At 38.4% G+C, this 22764-nt stretch overlaps 1 protein-coding gene across 2 annotated transcripts in view; it reads right to left on the bottom strand.

Moving 5' to 3' along the window:
* Hbs1l (HBS1 like translational GTPase) overlaps positions 1–22764 on the bottom strand; it is a 77670-nt gene that overhangs the window by 18622 nt on the left and 36284 nt on the right. The window contains exons 5-12 of one of the 2 annotated variants that reach the window (XM_045158471.1): positions 14666–14774; positions 12288–12550; positions 11739–11904; positions 7721–7838; positions 5536–5682; positions 3510–3584; positions 2058–2175; positions 1541–1609 (exon numbers count right to left, since the gene is read on the bottom strand). In XM_045158471.1, coding sequence (XP_045014406.1) covers positions 1541–1609; positions 2058–2175; positions 3510–3584; positions 5536–5682; positions 7721–7838; positions 11739–11904; positions 12288–12550; positions 14666–14774 — 1065 coding nt within the window. The remainder of the gene's footprint in view (positions 1–1540; positions 1610–2057; positions 2176–3509; positions 3585–5535; positions 5683–7720; positions 7839–11738; positions 11905–12287; positions 12551–14665; positions 14775–22764) is intronic. The other variant, XM_045158472.1, reaches the window with a different exon arrangement.

Raw genomic sequence — 22764 nt, 5'->3', positions numbered from 1 at the left:
TCAAATATTTATTCAGGGGTTACTAAGTATCAGACACTCCATTAACCTCTGGGGATAAGACATGGAATCAAAATTACTACTTATAAAACACTGACATCAGCAAAGAGAAAAAAATAATGTCCATCTAAGAATGCACAATGCAGGTTGTGGGTATAGCATGTGCAAGACCTGGATGTATGTGTGGGTGTGTGTGTGTATGGAGGGGATGACTAAGGATGAAGACTATTTCAGCTTGGAGAATTTCAAGTGTCTATAAAATTCAGGTGGTCAAGCTGCATTCCATACTCCATGGAAGACAGGAGAGGAGGCTTGGGTTGGTGATACAGACCTGGGAAGCATTAAAATGTGAGCAACAGAGGAACATTAGTTCATAAGAAGTATGTAGAGTCATGAGAGAATAGAGGCATCAAGACACCATTTCAGAATCAGAGAGTGAGGAGCCCATAAAGAGAGAGGTGGGTCAGAGAAATAGGGTAGCAAGGAAAAGTGCACAGCAAAACCCAGGGAGAAAAGTTTCATACGAATCTCACTACTAGTATCGGAAGTAGAGTCCAATTCAAGTAAGACAGAAGTAACAGAGAACTGGAATGTGCTCACTTTGGCAAACTGGAGATATCTAGTGACCTTGCCTGGACACACTGAAGGAAGGGAAAAGGCAGAAGCTCAGGAAGGCAGAGGGCAGAGTCACCAAACACTAGCTAAAAAGGCAACTACCTCTTCTACTTTTAATATAATGGACACTGGGGAGTCATTACTATAGGCCCCCTACCACCAGAACACTAGAGGCTAATGATGACAAGGACACATTTCAGTTTTAATGCAGAGCTTTTGCATCTTCATTCACTCATTCCTTATTGACTTATTATACATTTGTTATGTGCCAGGTGCGGTCCCGCAGGTACCAAAGGAATACCACTTGTTTTAGTGAATTCACAAAAGAAACAGCAGCAACTTTAATACTGTATGAACAATACAATGATGGGTACATAGAACACAGTGAGTGGGTAAGCAACCATTATCAATGCATTGTTGTTCACTTCCAAATCGACTCTTCCTTGCCTGCTGTGATGTAGGAGATTTAGAGGACAACTGACTTCCTGGCAAAATCAATTACTCCAGTTGTCAATGTTACATCCTTCTCTTTACTGAGATCTCTTATTGTATTTCCATTTTATAGTGTTCTAGGGTAAAGTCTTCTACACATTAAGTGAACATATTCTTAGGTATGTAGTACAACACTTTCTTTAGTGGGATCTTAACCACTGACAAGTGTGTTATTCCTCAGCTCTAGGATACTACACAGGGTTTCCTGATATCTTATGACTACTCTCTTCTTATAGTTAATAATTATTTTCTTGTGTTTTTTTTTTGTGTGTATGTGTGCATGCATGTTCACATATGTGCATGTGCACATGCATATCTGTGGGCGTGTGTGCGGAAGTGGAGGGCTGACATCAAGTGTCTTTCTTGATTGTGTACTTTAGTTACTAAACACAGAGGAGGCAGCCGAGATCAAGAAGGCCTGCAAAGCGGTGCTCACCTTTGAAGACATCAGACACACATAATCTAAAGGGCTTGTCAATACAGCGCTGAGGAGGCTTGAAGGAATCTGGGAGAGAACAGAGAAAGCAAAGCTCAATGAGCAAGTGCATGTTGCTCAGTGGCAGAGCCCATGCTTGGCTTGCACAAGGCCCTTGGTTAGAATAACAGCATCCCATCCCCAAAAACTTATTGTTTTTTTCCACTTTCAACAATGAACCCCTTAAGAGTCTTCTACTAGAAAATAATTACATTTTATAAACACTAATAGTGAATGAATGTCACTCATATACTTTGCATTTATAAAATGTTTCCCACAGAATAACAGTCTGAGATAAGTAAAGCAGGCTCTAGTCGCATGGAAGTGGGAAAAGCTGTCTCACTTTAAATATCACACATGATTAGAAAACTTGAACTTAGTTCCTCTGATTACAAATCCTCAAATTTTTTTATACACAGTACTCTACTACTTAACATCAAGTTTTAAATGCACTAAAATTGAATGGCAGTATACTTACCAATTTGTTCTAATAAACACAACCCTTTATACCATTTGGTGAGGTCACTGGACTGAGATCTCGTGACTAGGTTTTCACCACTAAGACCACTTGTAGGGATAAAAGCTACATCACTCTCCTAAAAAAGATTAAACGTACAAACTTAATCACTGCACTACTTTAGCAATACACCAGAAAACTGATGGTTACCATAACTAAATCAAGTCTAAGAGTTAGTAGCAATGGACTTCTCAAAAAGATGGGCTGGAGTGATGGCTTAGCAGTTAACGAGCTTGCCTGCGAAGCCTAAGGACCCAGGTTCAATTCCCCAGTACTCACTTAAAGCACATAGTGGCACATGAGTCTTAGAGTTCATTTGCAGTGACTAAAGGCCCTGGTGTGCCCACTTTCATTCTTTTATTCTCTCTCACAAGTAAGTAAATAACAATAAAATATTTTTAAAAATTTTAAAGCGGTAACAAAAATCATAGAACTATAGCCCTGAAATTATCTAATCCGATTGTTTTTTAAAATAAAATTGTGAGAAATTTGAAAATTTACCTCAAAACACTCAAGCAAACTGGGCATGATGGAACATACTTTTAATCCCAGCACTTGGGAGGTAGAGGTATGAGGAGTGCCATGAGTTCAAGGCCACCCTAAGACTATATAGTGAATTCCATGTCAGCTTGGGCTACAGCAAGATCCCACCTTGGGAGGAAAAAAAAAAAACCCTCAAGCAATGGTATTTGCTAACATAAGCAGTTCAGATTTTTATGATTAATTTTCCCCCCAGGGCTGAGGTTGGAAGCCAGGGTTTTGCACTTAGTAGGCAAGGCTCTTCCACTGACTTTTTTTTTAAGGTAGAGTCTCACTCTAGCCAGGTTGACCTGGAATTCACTATGTAGCCTTGAACTTACCGGGATTCTCTTACATCTGCCTCGCAAATGCTGGGAAAAAGTTGTGTACCACCACCACACCTGGCCATATGACAGATTTTTTTTTAAAAACTAAAAACTTTTAACATATGAACATATCGCATCATGGTCATATTCCCATCAAGTTATATTCTTATATTCCCTGCCTGCCACCCTGACTGCACTTAAGGACTGTTGATAATCAACAAGGTACAGAAGGCACAAGTTGGTCTCTGAGGCATTATTTCCCCCACATATCACAGATTTTTGCTGAAGAAATTCTTCTCTAGCAACATTCATGTGACCTTCCTAAACCTATACTATCTAAAATGATAAGTGGAAACTCTTTTATTGAGATAACTTCCAAGCCAAATATTCAAAACATACAATCTGAAGGTAAATAAATCCAAAGAATGCATCGTGTGTATGTATAACAAAAAAGACAAGTAGAATTAAACATACTTCAGAAGACAAGAATATCAATGCATTACCTATAATCTCATGCTGGTAAGATGACTTACAGAAATAACAAGAAAAATTGTTTTAATTGTCCTACCTTAAAACCTGCTTGCTTAAGAAACTGCCCAAGTTTTCCAGTGATCTCTTGAAATCTTTCCTGTTGCCAATTAACCTGATAAAGACCCAACATAGGAAAAGTTATGCTTCAGATTATATAAAATTTTAAATTCTATAAAAAACATAAATGATAAAGGCTATATAAAAGGTAAATTTAGAATCAATTAAATATAAAATCTATTAAAATTAAAACTCAAAATAGCCAGGCTTGGTGGGTCATGCCTTTAATCCTAGCACCTGGAATCACAGGTTTTTAAGGATACCCTGAAACTACAGAGTGAGTTCCAGGTCAGTCTCGGCTAGAGTGAGACCCTACCTTGAAAAACAAAAAAAAGTTCAGAATATATGGCCCTACCATTAATATGACCTAAAATTACATTTTTTCTAAAACAGAAAACCTGTAAACGACCTCCAGTACATCAGTATATTTGGAATTTGTTACTTATTTGGAAATAAAGTAAGAACTGTACTTAGACAAACTATTAGAATAAAACAGCTGACATCCACCCCAGCTAACAGACTAAAATGTGTAGCAATCTAAATTCTAGATAGTGACAGGCAGTACTTAGGTCTGTGTGCACAATAACCTATCTAGAGTAATATAGACTAATAAATGGAGTGGGAAAAGAACATGTGATCACAGAAACATGGACTCTTATACAATGATGAGTGCTGACTAAGAGTCAACTCCTTATATTTGAAATTTTTCATATAAATATGCTAAGAAAAAATTAAAATTGCATATTATAATGGAATATAAAAGTAATATGCAAATAATTATTAAATTTCAGGTTGAAAAAATACTTAAACATAAAAAGAAGTCAAAGGAAATACACATATTTGGTTACATGTCCAAATAATCTACACAATAAGCAAACTATACAATTTTCAAAGGAGATATGCTCAAATCTTATTAATATTTGCAGCTAAAATTTATATTAATATGTTACTTATAATATATCATATAATCATTAATATTAATAGTGCACTTATAAAAATTAACCTACTTTATATAATTAATTCAAAACAATTATTTAAAATAACAGTCTGGCTAATAACTTAAGAATATAATATAAATACAATAACAAGAACATTTTTCAAAAGCATTTGCATCGTGCTCAGAAGATCTTACAATGTATATGCCCATAGGTCCAGAAATTTCCACAGAACAAGCATTTCTAAATACACACTCAAAAATAAACACAAAAAAACCTGAAACCTTAATGAAGCTATGAAAATAATCTCTGTATTCAAGACTTATAAACTACTTAGAAACATGCAGGAAAATACTGTCAATTTTTTAAAAAGGAGATAGCCATATATCATAACCCAATCTTGAAAAGAAAGATTCATGTCAATTAAAATACATTGGACAGATGTGTAAAATGAAAGCTTATTTTCATTCTATAACAATACATATTATTTATAAATAAAAATAGTTGTAAGTTCCAACAAAAGTTCATTTTCATTCTATAATAATACACATTAATTGTAACTAAAAATAGTTTTAAGTTCCAAAAAGTAATTATAAGAAGACATTCTTGCCTAAAAAAGTACTAGTATCCCATTTATTTAAGAAAAGGATGGCAAATTTATTTTTAAAAATATAGACCAGGGCTGGAGAGATGGCTTAGTAGTTAAGTGCTTGCCTGTGAAGCCTAAGGACCCCAGTTTGAGGCTTGATTCTCCAGGACCCGCATTAGCCAGATGCACAAGGGGGCACATGAATCTGGAGTTCATTTGCAGTGGCTGGAGGCCCTGGCACACCTAATTTCTCTCTCTCAATCTCTCTCTCTCTCTCTCTCTCTCTCTCTCTCTCTCTCTCTATATATATATATATATATATATATATATATTTTTTTTTTTTTTAAAGCAACAGAGAGAAAGAGGCAGAGTGCGTGCGCTACTAGACTTATAAAATATATGCTACAGGCAAAATTTATGGGCAAAACAATCTTAGTCAGCATCTGAAACAATCTGAACAATTTCCATATAGCCTTAGATACCTGATCCATTTTATTGATAGCAACGGCAAGCTGTGTCACTCCAAGAGATCTGACCAAGAGGCCATGCTCCCGCGTCTGTCCTCCAGTCTCAAACCCAGCTTCAAACTCTCCTCTGCTAGCATCCACCACTAAAACAGCTACATCTGCCTGTTTTGGAAAGACAGTTACAATTAGAAGTCAACTTGCAGTCAGAAGGCCAGTTATTTAACTGACCACTGGGTCAGATTTTATTTATTTGCAAGCAGAGATAAAGAGGAGACAGAGAGAGAATGGGCACACCAGGGCCTCATAGCCACTGCAAACGAATTCCAGATGCATGTGCCCCCTTGTGCATCTGGCTTTCGTGGGTCCTGGGGAATTGAACCTGGGTCCTTTGGCTTCGCAGGCAAGCACCTTAACTGCTAAGCCATCTCTCCAGCCCCACACTGGGTCAGATTTTAAAGACTGACCCTAACTTGACCCCAACCTGAAAACAAACACCAAGACAATGAAAAAATACTACAGATATATCTTTCGTGACACTACAAATAATAACACAAAGATCAGTTAGAAAGTCTGTATCTGGTTATAAAACAAAGTATCTATGCAAAGGGGTCAAATATAAAAATTAAAGAACAAATATTTTCAACATATAAAAGTTATAATCTCAAGATCATCATTTTTAAGAAAGAAAAAAAAAAGACAGTCCAGTAAGAAACTCGTCAAGATACAAATCTGCAATTTGCTAAGGTGATACAAACAGATGAATATGAAAGTTCAACTTCCCCAGAACCCTGACCCTGCACACAGGAGAAAGGCAATTAAAACTACATTGACAAACCCCCACCCACCCCGGTTTTACAAGTTACAATGTTAGTGATTCAAAAAGACAAATGACTTTCTGTAGGCAGTTGGACATTCTTAAATGCAAACAACCTGTAAGCATATATTCTGGGAGGCATTTTCACAGACAGTATCAAGAGCCCTAAAATTATGCATTAAATTTTACTTCCCAGTGTTTTCATCTCTAGGAATTTATCTTACAAAAATAATTATTGATCTACAAAGATCTTCATTGCAGTATTACTTTAGTGATCAAAGTTATGAATAAATGGATGACTAAACACATTAGCATGCTTATCATCTCCTGCTACTGAAAAGAATCTCACACAACAGACAGTGTCTAAGGAACAGAGGCCGGTTAGCTCATTGTCCTAGGTACCTACTGGAACTTGTTTTGCAGGCTCTACTCCTTGCTGTCACTATTCTCTATGTGACTCTGCTTCCATCTGCTGGCTGCAGGCTACCTATGGCTTTTTGTAATGAACTGTCTGTATAGCAGAGATGTCTTTTCATTTCCATTCTTACCAATTATTTCTGTCCATGCATTGTACAGACAATTATTTTGAGGAATGTTCATCTTCCCTTCTAGAGTATTTGCTGCAAGTGATACATTCTCTCAAAGAAATATGCTTTTCTATTTTTTAATATGTTTAAAATTTTTATGTATGTATATAAGTATATAGGTACATGTGTATATATGGGTGCACCAGGATCTCTTGCCATTGCAAACAAATGCCAAATGCTTGCAACACTTTTCACATCTGGTTTTACTTGTGTTTTATGAATAAGTAAGTGCTTATTCAAGTTAATATTTTTAAAAATAAAGATGTGACTATATAAAGTCAAAGAGCAGTACTTAAATATTCAACCTTACCAATCAATGAAATAAAAATCAATAAAGTTATACTTTCTAACTACCAAGAAATTCACATCTGAGATACATTTGCTTCTTTGTAATACACTAGAAAGAGAATCATAAATTACAGATGAAGAGATCATAAAAAATAACAATGGGTGGGCTGGAAAGATGGCTTAAAGATTAAGGCACTTGCCTGCCAAAGACCCCGGTTTGATTGCCCAGTACCCATATAACCCAGATACACAAAGTGGCATATGCATCTGGACTTTGTTTGCAAAGGCTGGAGGCCATGGCGTGTCCATTCTCTCTCAACTCTACTTGCCTCTTTCTCTCAAATAAATAAAATAATGAAAAATTCAATGTGTCTCAATTTTTTCCTAGTAAAAGTTCAAAATTTTAATCTTAATATCTTAAGAGTTAATGTCCTAGAATTCTAACCTTAGTATCAAGAATTGTTTATACAAGCAGTGTGCTGTACATATATAGTTGAGAAGTACTGGGTACCTGGGCTGCTCCTGTAATCATGTTTGGAATGAAATCCTTATGGCCCGGGGCATCCATTAAGGTAATCACTTTGGTTTTGGTTTCAAATTTTGTCATACCAACATCCATTGTCACTCCCCTTAAACAAAGCAAAAACAACAAAAAAAAGTTAGAATGTAGTATGTAAACTCAGTTATAAGGACTAAGCCACATAATAATAGGCAAAATCACAATTTAAATTCTAAGCAATAATAAGACCTTTATTACACATTTATCTTAAGTAAGTAAGCAATGCATTGGGCCTGGAACTCCTGTTAAAATGATCACATCTGCATGTTTTTAAAGCAAGGCTGTGTATGCAGCAGTAGCTCAACCATATTGTAGGTATTTGCCACTTCCTAAGTGTTTTATTAAAATAAAAATGTACCCTGTGAACAAATGAAGATATAAAGAAACTTGTACAGATGGAAGAAAAACAAATACAGCCCTTGAAAAAGGAAATGGAAAATAACCATGAACTAAGAAATCATCTTCACATATGTTTATGCTTCACTAGTGACAGATAGGCTTACAACATGTTTATTTGCAAAGCTGGTCAATATATTACAATTTAAAATACAATAGGGATCAAAAATGCCCATTCTTTAAGTTTATTACTATTTTGCATGTCCATGATGTATGTGTGGTATGAAGGCACGTGTGTGCACACACATGGGTGTGGGTGAATGTGTGTGGATACCAAAGGGCAAAAATAATGTCTTTTTTTTTTTTTTTTTTTAAGATAGGGTCTCACTGTAGCCCAGACTGACCTGGAATTCACTATGGAGTCTCAGGGTGGCCTTGAACTCGCGGTGATCCTCCTTCCTACCTCTGCCTCCCAAGTGCTAGAATTAAAGGCGTGCAACACCACGCCCAGCAACAGTGTCTTTTTCAATTATTTTCTACCTTATTTTCTAAGAAAAATTCTCTTTCACTAGACCTACAGCTTACTAACTGGGCTAGATTGTTAGCCAGTAAACCCTGGAGACCCTCCTGCTCCTGCCTCCTAACCACTGGGATTACAGGCATATACCACCACATCTCACGTTTATCAGGATGCTGGGGATCCAAATTCAGGTCCTCATGCTTTCTGAGTAAGCACTTTACTGACTAAACCATTTCCCCAGCCTAGAGATTCCCATTAAAAACAATTTTTTTTTAACTTATTTACAAGGTACAAGGATAGAGAAAGAAGGAGGGAGGGAGAGAGAAGGAGAGGGTGGGAAGGCATGGGCACACTAGGGCTTCCCGCCTCTGCAATCGAACTCCAGATGCATATATCACTTTACTTTGTGCATCTGGCCTTACATGGTTACTGGGGAATGGATCCTTAGTTGCTAGACTTTGTAGGCAAATGACTTAACAGCTAAGCCATCTCTCCAGCCCCAAGATGCCCAATTATTAACACAATTAAGAAAAGAATTCCAATTTGTTTCCTATCCCATTTCATTCTTTTTTGGGGAACAACACAGAACCTCTTCTCAGCCACAATAATCAATATTTCATCTATTAAAAAAAAAGTCCTAGGAAAAGTCTAAAGGTGCCCCAGGGGGAATCATATAGACAGGAAATGAGGTTATCCTCCAGACCATCCAAGGAATTAATGAGCATTTCTTCTATTACTACAAAGTGCATTTCTTCTATTACTCCCCATGTTATAATAAGCTATAGGTACTCCCTAGCAGTAAGGTAGGTGGGTCTCCTTAATCACGCCATTTGAGATGTGAGTAATGCCTAAACCAGCTTAATCTAGGGAGCAAACAGGCCTTCAGAACAGTTATGAATCAAGACTGCTCTGAGCTCCTCCCTAGGATATTTGACACAGTACATTCTTTCTTGGTTATCTGCACTTGCAACCCTAAGGATATAAAAATGTCACTCAGTGTACTAATTTCTGTTCTTTGACAGCTGAGGTTGGGTAAGCACTGTACTTTTTTGAGTGTTCACATGTGATAATGGTATGAGTGCTTGTGTATGTGCGTGGTGTATGTTCTGTGTGTGGGTGCATGTGTATGTGGATGCTCATCCAAATGGAGGTCAGAGGTCAATGTCAAGGTACCTTCCTCAGTCACTCTCCCTCTTACTTTTTTTTTTTTTAATTATTTATTTATTTGAGAGCAACAGCCAGAGAGAGAAAGACAGATAGAGGGAGAGAGAGAGAACGGGCGCGCCAGGGCTTCCAGCCTCTGCAAACGAACTCCAGACGCGTGCGCCCCCTTGTGCATCTGGCTAACGTGGGACCTGGGGAACCGAGCCTCGAACCGGGGTCCTTAGGCTTCACAGGCAAGTGCTTAACTGCTAAGCCATCTCTCCAGCCCTCCCTCTTACCTTTTGAGGCAGGGTTTCACACTGAACCTAGAGAGTCCCAATTCAGCTAGACTAGCTAACCAGTACACCCTAGTGCTCCTTCTACGTCCACCTCCCAGGTGCCAAGAGTCTGAGTTCCAGTCGCCATGCTAGCACAAGTGTGTTACCCACTGAGCCATCTCTCTCAGCCCCAACGTATGTTTTAACATGCTATTTAGGGACATAAAGTGGGGTGAGCTAAAACTTTGACTATGTATCTAAAAAGCTTCTGCTGCCTACTGAATAAAGAGTCTAAGTATCACAGTTAGTAATTAGCTAACAGCAGCAAATATATGGCAACCAGCAAGCAAATACAGCATCCAAAAAACAAAAATAAGTGAGTATAGGAACAATTGTATTTTTTTAGAAACAGCGAGCGAGAGCAGGAGTGGGAGAAAGAATTGGGGCACCAGGGCCTCAGCCACCACAATGGAACTCCAGACGCTTGTGCCGCCTACTGCGCACGTGCAACCTTGCATTTGTGTCACCTTCATGCGCCTGGCATACGTGGGATCTGGATAGAGATCGAACCTGGGTCCTTAGGCTTCACAGGCAAACCCCTTAACTGCTAAGCCATCTCTCCAACCCAGGAACAAATTATTAACTCACTTGCCAGCTCAATTCACAAAGAAAAAAAATTGAGCTAAGCCCTTCTAAGTTACATTGCACTCTTCTCAGTCTCTTAACTTATATGTATAGATTACACACACACCAAGCTGTTAGGGAAGACTATTTAGATTTCTAATACTGACATCATACACAGTTAACTATTTTCCTGAGGAAGGTAACTATGCAGGTAAGTTTTTCTTACTGGGGTAAAAACTGGCCTGTGATACTACACAGTTACAGACACCTACAAGGAAAAATGGAGCACTGTGAAATAAGTCCCCATGGTCACTCCAGATCACAACAGGCTGCTGCACTGAGAACTGCCTTATACACTGCAGTGCAGATGAAGATGGACTTCATTCTGACAAAACTGGTAGGTCTGCCATTTCACGTTATCAAGGTGTTCCTTGTTTCCTTGTCTGTGCCAGTGCTAATACCACATGTTTACTTGAAAAGATACACTATTCTTTGGTCAGAGGTATGTGAATATCTTCATTCTCCTGCCAGAATCCACCCAAAATTAGCATTATATTTTGAAAAAAGAGAAAGAGTAATGGCTAGAGTATCTCTGTAGAGTATGCTTTACATTTTTGGATTCTGTCTTATAAACCCAGATTATAAAATATATGAAAAGAACACTGGTCATTCTGAATTCAGATAGGGGGGTTTATTACTCATCACCTTTCCTTTATAACCTGATATACAATTAAGAGTTGTATTCACAACTTGAACTCAAAATCAAGACAATTGGCACATGTGAAGGGAAGTGAAAAATAAAACTTCCCCTGTAGAAGCTTTGGATATGTGGTGCCTCTTTCTTTTATGTAGTAGTTTTTGTTTCTGTTGTTTGTTTTATTTTGGCTAAAAATTCTCTTAACTTACTCCCACAGAATAAGAGCATGAACAATGAATAAAACAAAACAAATTTCTCTGATAATCAAAAGTTTATTTTCCTAAAGCATTTCATGTTTTACATATCACCCATTATGTAATATTTTGAAGGACTTATCATTTCAAGCTGAAAATTTTGAAATATAGTGACTACCTTTCCCTTTCTTCACCAGTCTCATCCAAGACCCACGCGTATGCAAAGGAAGCCTTGCCGGCCTTCTTGGACTCCTGCTCATACTTGTGCATGGTTCTTTTGTTCACGTGACCCAGGAGGTAAAGCATATGACCCATCAGGGTGCTTTTCCCAGCGTCAACATGACCTAGGGAAAAGTGATCCAGGATTAATGCCAGGTACACTTCCTGATGCTGGTCCATTGAATGTGTCATTCAGGGCAGTGTTTAGAATAATAAATAGTAATTTTTATCAAATGACAGTTAAAATATCTGATGGGGAAGGAAGACATCTCTTTAGAGTGAAGGAAATTTTCCTTGTTAGGGAAATACATGCTATGTTCAACATGATCACAAAATGAAAATGTCACAAGCCAAGTCTAATGACCCCCATTAGTAACACAGTGTTATTTCACCTCACCAGGGTGATGAGGAAGCACTGTGATGCTATGCCTCCTTACTTTATGGCTGCCCCCTGAGGCAGCCAGGCTACAGCAGGGCTGAGGGGCACCCTGCTGCACAAAGGGCATACCAATGACCACCAGGTTGAGGAGCTGCTTCCCGCCTTGCCGTTTCTCCAGCTCTGCTCTGATATCCATCTGTGGCCGCAGCTTGCTCGATTTCTTCCCTGGTGTCGGCGTTAAATTCTGCTCTTCTGCTGCTGGAATGGTGGGGGCTGCAAGAGGTACTTTAGAAACGGATTCAAAAACACTAGAAGAAGCAATGTTGGCATCTTCTCCAGAAGGTCCCTTGTGCGGAGTGTGAAAGCTATCACCATTTTCTTCAGCAGTTACTCTACAAGAAGAAGACAGAGATGTTTCTTAACCCTTTAAACCCTCACCAAAGTGATCTCTGCTAAGTGGCTGGGGTCTGTGAAGGTGGAAAAAAGCAGCCAGACCCAATCCACACAAATGCACACTTGGAGATCCAGGAGAAAAAAAAATCCTCCAACAAGTAAGGAGAAGCTGAGTATGAGGGTGGACACCTGTAAGTCTGAATGAGTAAAACTTCAGATTCTGAAATAAAACTCAAGGTTTTAAAATATGAAAAAAAAAAATCTTTAAGCTAAGATCTAAAGATGACCATTCTGAGTTCATATGTATATTGACTGGTATGAATGAAAGAAAAAGTTGGCTAAATTTTTCAGGTGCTTTCTCATAAGATTGTACAATCTAGCATCATACAATGACTATTTGTCTACATCACCTTTCCCAAACTGACTTCATCAATTTAGAAGTCTAAAGGTTGAAATCTTCTTGAGTTACACATTTAGAAATGAATTTATATTTAAGTGTTAAGGACACAGTATCTGTTACACATGGAATGCTCTGATCATTTCTACTTTTACATTTTCGAGATACACACTATTTTTAAGCTAGTGAACAAAAGAGCAAATCCTTCCAAGCATTATATATACATGCACACAAATGTAGATCTTCAGTGCATATTTTATGTTGAAAGACATTCCACACTCTCACTCAAGTATAGCTTCCAAGCTCAGCCAGGACTGGGTGCAATTCAAAGTGATTCAACAGTCTTTTATGAGCTCTTTGTTTTATATAAAGTCAAGCAAATTAAGTTTTGTTTTCATAAAACCTCAAAATATCTACCCTTATTCATGATATACCCATTAACTTGAGTAAAAATTTTTTGGAAAGAAGAAACAACAAGGTTTCTGGGATTACAATTCTTTTTTGAAAAAACAGTTATATTCATTTATTTGAGAGACAGACAGACAGAAAGAGGCAAACGGAAAGAAAGTGAATGTGGGTACCCCAGGGCCTCTGGTCAGTGCATATGAACTCTAGATGCATGCACCACTTTGTGCATCTGGCTTTACAAGGGTACTGGAGAACAGAACCTGGGCCACCAGGCTTTGCAAGCAAGTGCCTTTAACTGTTGAGTCATCTCTCTAGCACCAGATTACACTTCTTGAAGTTAAAGAATATTACTTCATTGTTCATACCTGACTAGATATGACAAGATATTGCTCATATCTGGAAAAGCTTCCTCTATTCTTCTGAAGATATACTCAGAACTTGTAAGTACGAGTTGGGGTAGTAGACTGACTAACAGAGTATCACACAGCCGAGGCCAGCCTCAGCTTCATGATATAGGTGAGGATGACCTTGAACTCCTGATCCTCCTGCTTCTCTCTCTCAAGAGCTAGGATTGCAAGCATGTGTCACCAAGCTCAGCATGAGACATTTATGGAATGAAACACTTAAAAAATCTTAAGCTAAAGCTAAATATTAATGCTTTAAATCAGAGCAGGCAAAACTCACATAAGTCATTTCCCTACTTCATAAAATCTAGAACTCTAGAGACTGATACACAGAGCAAGTACCACTAACTTTGAGTTACTGCCCTGCTTTCTATAGCTATCAAAATTCTAGGTATGGTTAATTTTATGTGTCACTGCTACAATGAACCATTTTACTAAGCATGTAAATTAATATTTTCTAGGTAACGTTTTAGTTACTAAAAATTTAATGACAAACCAAACCCCGCTCATCTACACCACCTGGTGGTGTAAGAATTCCCTACCTTACAATACTAGATAGTACAAATCACAGGTGATTTTTTTAAATATTAATGTAGCTATCAATCATTTATGTGAAAAGACTGACAGTGAGACGAAGTAAGTAAAGCACAAATAAGGTGAGAATCAAGACTATTTTCTCATCCACCTCTCTTAGCACTTTGTCATACTGAGGACATGTGATACTTCAATGCTAATCATTTATTATATAAACTAAAAAATAGCCAGTTGGTCTCAGTCCTTGCCTTTCTCTCTCCACCTCTGTCTCTAATAAATATATGAGTAAAAAATAAATCTTTTAAAAAAAGCCATCCTTATAAACTACTAGACAATGCAGACTCCAAAGGGGGAAGAGTCTAAAACCTTACCCAGGCACTTCAAATCCCATAGTTGGCTTCTTTCCAGATACAGTCATTTTAGCAACTTTTGGCACAATTTCAGATTCACTTCGAGATGACTGAGATCCTATTGATTTTCCTAATTAAGAAGTAAAATAAAAAGATAATTAAAAGTTAACTTGTAGAAAATATTTAATTAAAAAAATTTAAATACAAACATACAACCTAAAAGAGATTATGATTAATTTGTACATAATACATGTCTTTTCGCATTTTCTTTCTCTAAAACACAGTGAGCTATAAATGCTAAATAACATCCTATCACCTATTCTGGGAAATCCCCTGATGTCTGGACTCTTCTATGCTTAACCTCCACCAAATCTCTTCCTAATTTTGAAGTGACTATTAAGTTTCAGTATTAAGAGGTCTGCGGGTGGTTTCTGCAAAGCCCTGTTCTGGCACTATACCTGGACCCTCTACCTACCTCGCTTGCCACACCCTTTCACAATACTAAAATTGGTTGGTCAGTTAGCAGATGGCTAAACTATTTTTAATCCCATGAGACTTCTAATCTCTTGAGCAAGTTGAGAGTCTGCTGAATTTTGCTAGAACACTGCGTATATTTATTTGAACATGATACAAGACTCAATAAGATCCATAAGACTATGGGGAAAGAGGTTGATGTACAAAAACAAATAAAAACATGAAGGATAATGAGTTAGATCAAGGTGAGATGTATGCATTTGATTATATATATATACTTATATAGTTGAATTTTTTAAATTTTTATTTATTTGAGAGTGACAGAGAGAGAAAGAGGCAGATAGAGAGAGAGAGACAGTGGGCGCGCCAGGGCTTCCAGCCACTACAAACGAACTCCAGATGCATGCGCCCCCTTGTGCATCTGGCTAACGTGGGTCCTGGGGAATTGAGCCTTGAACCGGTGTCCTTAGGCTTCACAGGCCAGCGCTTAACCGCTAAGCCATCTCTCAAGCCCTGATATATAGTTGAATTTTTTTTATTTTTGTTTATTTATTTGAGAGTGACAGACAGAGAGAGAGAGAGAGAGAAAGAATGGGCATGCCAGGGCTACCAGCCACTGCAAACGAACTCCAGACACGTGCGCCCCCTTGTGCATCTGGCTAATGTGGGTCCTGGGAAATCGAGCCTCAAACCGGGGTCTTTAGGCTTCACAGGTAAGTGCTTAACCGCTAAGCCATCTCTCCAGCCCTAGTTGAATTTTTTTAAAAATGTGTTTTCATAGTTTTTAAAGAGCACCCAAAATAATTAGATCCACAAAAAAGAAAACAACTGGAAGCTAATATGCTACATTAGTAAATTCACACAAACTATTCAATAAGTCAGGAAAGACATTAGTGTACAAATTCACTCAAAATGCTTACTGTTTTGAAAGAAATACAATACTGAAAAAGAACAGATGAAATGCTTGTGCTCAGAGCACCTACAGTCTACTGGGAAAACATGAAATGATTTTAAAACTAAAAAGTTAATAGTAATTGTTACTATTACAAAGAATTCATATATGTTGTCATAGGATCTGAGAGAGGAAATAAATTAGACATATCTCTAGGAACATGAGAAATGGAACTAAAATGGTAAAAAAGTAGAAGCTGACTAGCACAAGAGGGAAGCACATTCCAGAGTGGCACCTGCACACTGGCCTGCGGCGCCCATGCCCTCTGGAACAAGTGGCAGTGGTACGCTAAGTGAAGATGAAGAGGTGGACCACACAGGACCATCACAGCAAACCAGGGACTCTAATTGCTCTACACAAGCAGATGCCACCACCAAAATGGGGTAAGCAAGTAACAGAAAGAAGAAAAAAACTATAGAAGATAAAGGGACACTATCCAAAAATATCTTATCTTTGGGCTGGAGAGATGGCTTAGCGGTTAAGCGCTTGCCTGTGAAGCCTAAGGACCCCGGTTCGAGGCTCGGTTCCCCAGGTCCCACATTAGCCAGATGCACAAGGGGGCACACGTGTCTGGAGTTCGTTTGCAGAGGCTGGAAGCCCTGGCACGCACATTCTCTCTCTCTTCCTCTATCTGTCTTTCTGTCTGTGTCTGTCGCTCTCAAATAAATAAATAAAAATTAAAAAAAAATAAAAATAAAAAATATCTCATCTTTTGGGGGATGAGAAAATCATGGTATTAGGATGTGTTAGGAAATCAGACCATCTGAGAGTACTGGATGGAGGGAGGTGGTTCACCAAGTTGGTCGTCTGAGCAGGAACATGAGTGTGTGATTGGTAAGCACGTCTTTGGTAGCTGAAGACAAACAGCGCACACCAAGGGAGAATATGGAGTATAAGAATAAGAAAAGGTCCTGGATGAAGCCTTGAAGAACTCGGCACATAAGCATCAGAGGATGGTGCACCTACAAGGTGAAGGACAGCCAGTGAATGGAGGTGCCAAGAAAGAGCAGAGTGTGTTGGATGGAGTTGGTATCTGCAGGATCTGGGGTTGATGATAACTAACACCAGGCTGATAACTTACCAGTAAAGTGACAACTGAGATAAAGAAAGGCACTGATAGCAAGTGCCATATAAAAGTAGTGAGGGAAGTAAAAGCCAGAATGGGTTGAAAAGCAGAAGGTGAGAAAACAGAAGCATGTGTCCACCATCTTTAAGCCACAACTTTAGTCTACCATCACTGAACTATCATACTTTTTTTGAATTAAGTCATTTGGAAGCAAAACCTAACATGAACTAATGTGGAGCTATTTACAGTCCTCACTTACATCAAAGTGGCAAGCTACTCTTTTCAAGGGAGAAACAGCAGCATCTTGATTAGAGTCCCACTCTTCAACCCAGGGCCTACTGACGACACATGCTATGCACACATAAATGCTTTCCTAAATACAAGAGTGGAAATTTGGAATCAAGTGTGGCCTAAAGGGCTTTAGATGTGGCATTTAATATGTAAAATGACTTAAAATGTCTGGCTGGAACCACCCAGGAGAAATTATATGGGAAGTGATGACATGAATGCTGCTCTTACTGCTAGCCTGATGACGAGCCCCTCTGATGGTGACAAACACGGTGGTCAATCAAATCCTATCACAACAGAAATCCAGAGGCCACAGAGAATGCAACACTATATCAGACAGTCAACAGAGCTGATATGGCTCAGGGAACATTGCAAAGTTGGGGTGGGAAGATGTTAAGAGCCACAGAGTGGGTAGGAATATTCTAAGGCATGGTCCTCCACCTACTCACAGGGACTGATGAGGCTTTCATGACCCTATCATGAATACCATTATCACCCTGAGGAGGGCCTTCAGGGTAATAGGAGTTGAGGCAAGAGAATAAGAGAGAATAACCTGTTATAATTAATATAAAATACAAATTAATATAACAATGTCTGGCTGGAAAGGGAGGTGTGGTACAATGAAGAAAATTGGGAAGGTCTTGCAGACTATATTAATATATATTATATATTAATTATATTGTCATAATTTCAGTTTCTGAGGAAGTAGAATAAGGGATCCAAAGCACAGGTAGAGACTAGCCTAAGATTAGAAAAAGGGGCTCCTGTGTTATCAAAGAGGTCAGGTTTGTATGCTTAGGTAATAAAGGATGAAAATTCCTAGTGGATTGCTTCTATTTTTTTTTTTTTTTTTTTTTTTAGCATTGCAGCTGCTAATCTGCTGAGACTGAAGCTGGACAAAAACAGTAAACTCGAGAAGTATATAAGGTTTTCAAAGAAAAAGGAGGACAAACATGGAAAAAATGGGGTCCATCTTAATTCTGATAGCCCATTCAAGATTTATGACAACGAATAAGGCATCAACAGAACATTAACTGCTTTGTGTAAAGTTTAGTTTCTACCCAACAGGTGCAAGGAGAAAGCAAAAAGGCAACTGACAACTGAATACACAGGCTTAAAAAAGGTACCGAAATTTAAATTAAGCCTGTAAAATCTGAACTGTGTAAGCAAAATGAGCAAAGAATACTGATGCACCAGGTGAAAGTAGAAGGGTGTGTGGTCGAGAGAAAAGCACCACTAGAAGTGATGGCAGAATGGGGTGAACTGTGGCTGAGAAGTTAATGCCACCACAATAGGGACAGCCAAGGAGCTAGGTCCTTGTTTTCACTGGACTTGGTGATGTACTGGTCAGCCTCGACAACGAAGAGCTCTGGGTGGAGCAGAGAACTGTAAGCCAGGAGCTTTGTCAGTAGATGACTGCAGGAAGCCTGACAAAAGGCCGGACTCAGGTACCAGGATCCATAAAGGAGCAGAGCTCAAGAGAACAGCAAAGGAAGGGAAGGAAAGAAAATAAGCTCTGAACGAAGGCAAGCTTTAGTGAAAAAAGCAGGTCCTAAAGTTACAGGAAAGGGGAAGGGGCGAGAGGATGGCAAGGGTGCTAGTACACAGTGATGGTGGTGGGTGTGGCATGTGTGTTCGTAAGGAGGGGAAGAAATACTGAGCACAAGAAAAGGAGGCATGGTAGATTCTGGCTTGTCATAAGAACAGGAAAAAGATCAAAACAAAATCAAGGATGAAAGCATATCAATTGAGGCTCTTCCCATTCAGACTCATTCTTAGTATCCTCCAGTCATTTTCACAGCAAAACTATGACACATGCGAACAGTTAGTAGACAGAAACTTGGTAGTTGTGACTTTTAAAGGTCTCTAGGCATTAGGAAATCAATGTGATCTTGCAGTATTTCTAGAGCTGCAGTATGTGTATAGCTTTTGTGTGTGTGACTCAAGATACAACATTTCTAAATTGGATCAAATCGAAGTAGAAAGAGGTCAGCATTCAGCTCTGAATACACCCAGTAAGCAGCAGTTCTTCAACCACTGTGTGAAAGTCAGGTATCCCTTTAAGAAGCTAACCAAAGCCAGAGGACATTCTTGCATGGAAAATGTACTATACACATGATTTTTTGCATGGTGTTTCAAGCAGTTCAGTAAGTTTAATTCTAGAACCCTCCCTTTAAGTTGAGGCTGTATTTTAAAAATGTTAGATCAAATTAATAGTGGCCACCTGTGTAAACAGATATGACATACTACTTCAGTTATGTAACACATTACGAAGTTGTCTTCATAACCAGCACCATTCTGGATGGAAGGCAAACTACCGGTACAGGTTGAAATAAACTCACAACTAGTACAACTAATTATGGGTCAGCAAGAGATATAATTTAAGTATTCCAAAAAAAGCATGTTTTTTTGTGTTCTCCCATCCTTCCCAACCAACTGGTATTTCATTCACTGTGTAACAATCCCAAGAATCTGACCATTTCATTTTCTGTAATTCTCAAAGTATGGCAGCAAGAACTGAGTACTGGATGGGAAACAGAACTTGGAGTCTCAACCCTGCCATGCCATTAATGAGCTGTTACTTATATCTTCACTAATTTGAATTTCTTCTGAAATTTTTAGGGTTTGGTTACAGTGCTAGAGATTAAACCTGAAGCCCTGTGCTGGTACCACACTTTCGCCAGCGCTTCTCTGGCATCTTGACAGTAAGCACGTCAAGCCTCCACTTCATACAATTAAATGTGAAAGTATGTATGTGATTCCTAAGAGACTAAGGTGTCTATAAGTCCAACCCTTATAAAGGAAAAGGAAAAGGTCCCATTTCAAATGGTCATCAAGGTCCTTCCCCAAGCCATGCAAAATTCACCTACAAATCATCACACAAAGACAGACATTCTGAAAATTCATTAGTGACCAGTGTTGACCTGTAGTACACCAGAAGATTCTAAAGATCTATACTTAATGACCAGTGTTTGACCTTTAGTAGAATAGTGAACTGCACACTTCTGATTATTTCATTCAGCCACAAATTAGTTATTTGGTTGACTGAGCCTAGTGTGCTCGGTTTATAGAGAAATAAAGAACAACAGACTAAGTGGTTTCACGTGAGGCCTGCACTGAACCAAATGACCTATCTGCCTGTCCAGTTCACTGTCTCCAACTCCAGCCATCTCGCAGTAAGCATTACTAAGAAATATCTTTCAGTCCCTAGTATTACACTGCTTCCTGCAGGGATCCTCCAGTTTTCTCTCTGGCTCAAACCTAGGGCTCTTGTCCTCAGGAGTCTTCTTCAGAGTAGCTTCCTTGTAAATACACAAAGCTAAACCTCTGTAGCATCACAATTATTACTGATTCTTGCTAAATTAAATGTAAAGCTCTTTGCATAGCCACATGGCTTACTGACTCATTCCTTTAGTCTCCAAACAAATTCAGTATGAGACTACTTGCTCTTTGAGGACAGGAAGCACCTCAAACATATGTTCATAGTCTACCACAAGTTCTAGTTCTCTGCCTATAATAAGCACTCAATAAATAGTTCAATGAGTAACTTATCAGCTTAAATTCTGAAGCTTCAAGTTGACCTCTATTGTCCTTACAAGTTATCTTAGGTTTCATCTTCAGGTAATCACTTCCTCAATCCATACTCTTTACTTCCTGCATGTAATACCAACACCTCCTAATGCTGAAAGACGAATTCTACACACCAACCTGATGTTCGCTATAGGGAACTTATACTCCCTCTGCTAGGTAATTTACATGGTCTTTTACTTTCATAGTAACTACAAAAAACACACATGATCCTCCCTATGTTGTTTTAGGTAAAATAATGTTCAAAATCTGGTTGATTTGCCAGAAGCCATACAATCTTGGCCTCTATTAAAAAGAAAAAAAGATACAAGTGACATGTATTTTCGTGTGTACTCATGGGTATTCACAAAGAGCTTACAGACTGTTCTGAAGCACAAATTATAAAACAGTGGAGAAAAATTAGAGATAAAACGAAATCCATACCATGTACCTCAGCAATTTTGGAAAGCTTAATAAGCAGAATGACATCTGATCTGACCAAAATAAATAAATAGTACACAAACAAAAAGGACCAAAAAGGTAAAAAACTCTGAAAAGGTTTAAATAATGATCAATACTCTTAAATATGATTTAAAAGATCTTTAAAAAAATCTTTTATAGGCCGGGCGTGGTGGCGCACGCCTTTAATCCCAGCACTCGGGAGGCAGATGTAGGAGGATCGCCAAGAGTTCGAGGCCACCCTGAGATTACATAGTAAATTCCAGGTCAGCCTGAGCCAGAGACCCTACCTCGAAAAACAAAAAAAAAAAAAAAAATCTTTTATGGATTTACGTCTAAGAACTCCTTATTTAAATAAGTAGAATGTAAAACAAATAGAAGGGCAATTACTAAACAGTTTAAAAATGGGGCAGGCCAAATTGAGACAAGGTAAGCGAAACTACACATGATGTCTTATTCTAGAATTCATTTACTTTCTGCAAGATGTTTGATAAAAGCACTTCCAAGTTTAGGCCACAGGATCCCATTTACACTTGATGTACCTCTATCCAGTAGCAATGAATATGAATTGGTCTCATATAGTTAGAAATCTAAGGCTCTACCATCCATCAGAAAATTCACAGAACATGAATGCTATCAAACATTCCAGGGACTGGGTGCATCACAGCTTCAAAATGTACCACCAACCTCAGGATATGGCTGGAATGCACATTATGTTTGCAAGAGCACTCGAATAAATTTTACAAATGAAACCAGGATGTCAGACCATCACTCCCCAGTTATCATTGTTTATACTGTAATATTCTCAGAAGAAAACTCTGAAATCAGAAACAATTGCTAGGTTGTGGCCAGTCAAGTACATCTTTAACACAATTATTCTTAGGCTACACATTTCTAACCCTTTTTTAGCTTTTAAATCATTTTAGGCCAAGGCATCCAGCCACTGCAAACGAGCTCCAGATGTATGTGCCACCTTTTGCATCTGGCTTATGTAGGTCCTGGGGAATGGAACCTGAGTCCTTTGGCTTTGCAGGCAAATGCCTTAACTGCTAAGCCATCTTTCCAACCCTCATATACTCAATTTTTATTCTTGTATATAATGTACATATAAATGGGTTCCTACTAATTGGTATAATTTCAGATGCTTATGTTTGATTGAGTCTATATACCATTGCCAGGTTTTAATTTATTCCAGCTTTCTAGGAGGACTTGATATCTTTAAGTTCAGGCTTCTTTTATTATTCCCAATTAAAAAATATAATTTGCTATTTTCTCATATTTTCTTTCCAGATGAATTTCAACATCAACTTGTTT

The sequence above is a fragment of the Jaculus jaculus genome, chromosome 9, assembly GCF_020740685.1.
Source record: "Jaculus jaculus isolate mJacJac1 chromosome 9, mJacJac1.mat.Y.cur, whole genome shotgun sequence".
In the NCBI taxonomy this organism is placed as follows: domain Eukaryota; kingdom Metazoa; phylum Chordata; class Mammalia; order Rodentia; family Dipodidae; genus Jaculus; species Jaculus jaculus.
Note: the sequence above shows the minus strand (reverse complement) of the source record. Positions and strands in the feature narration are given on the sequence as shown.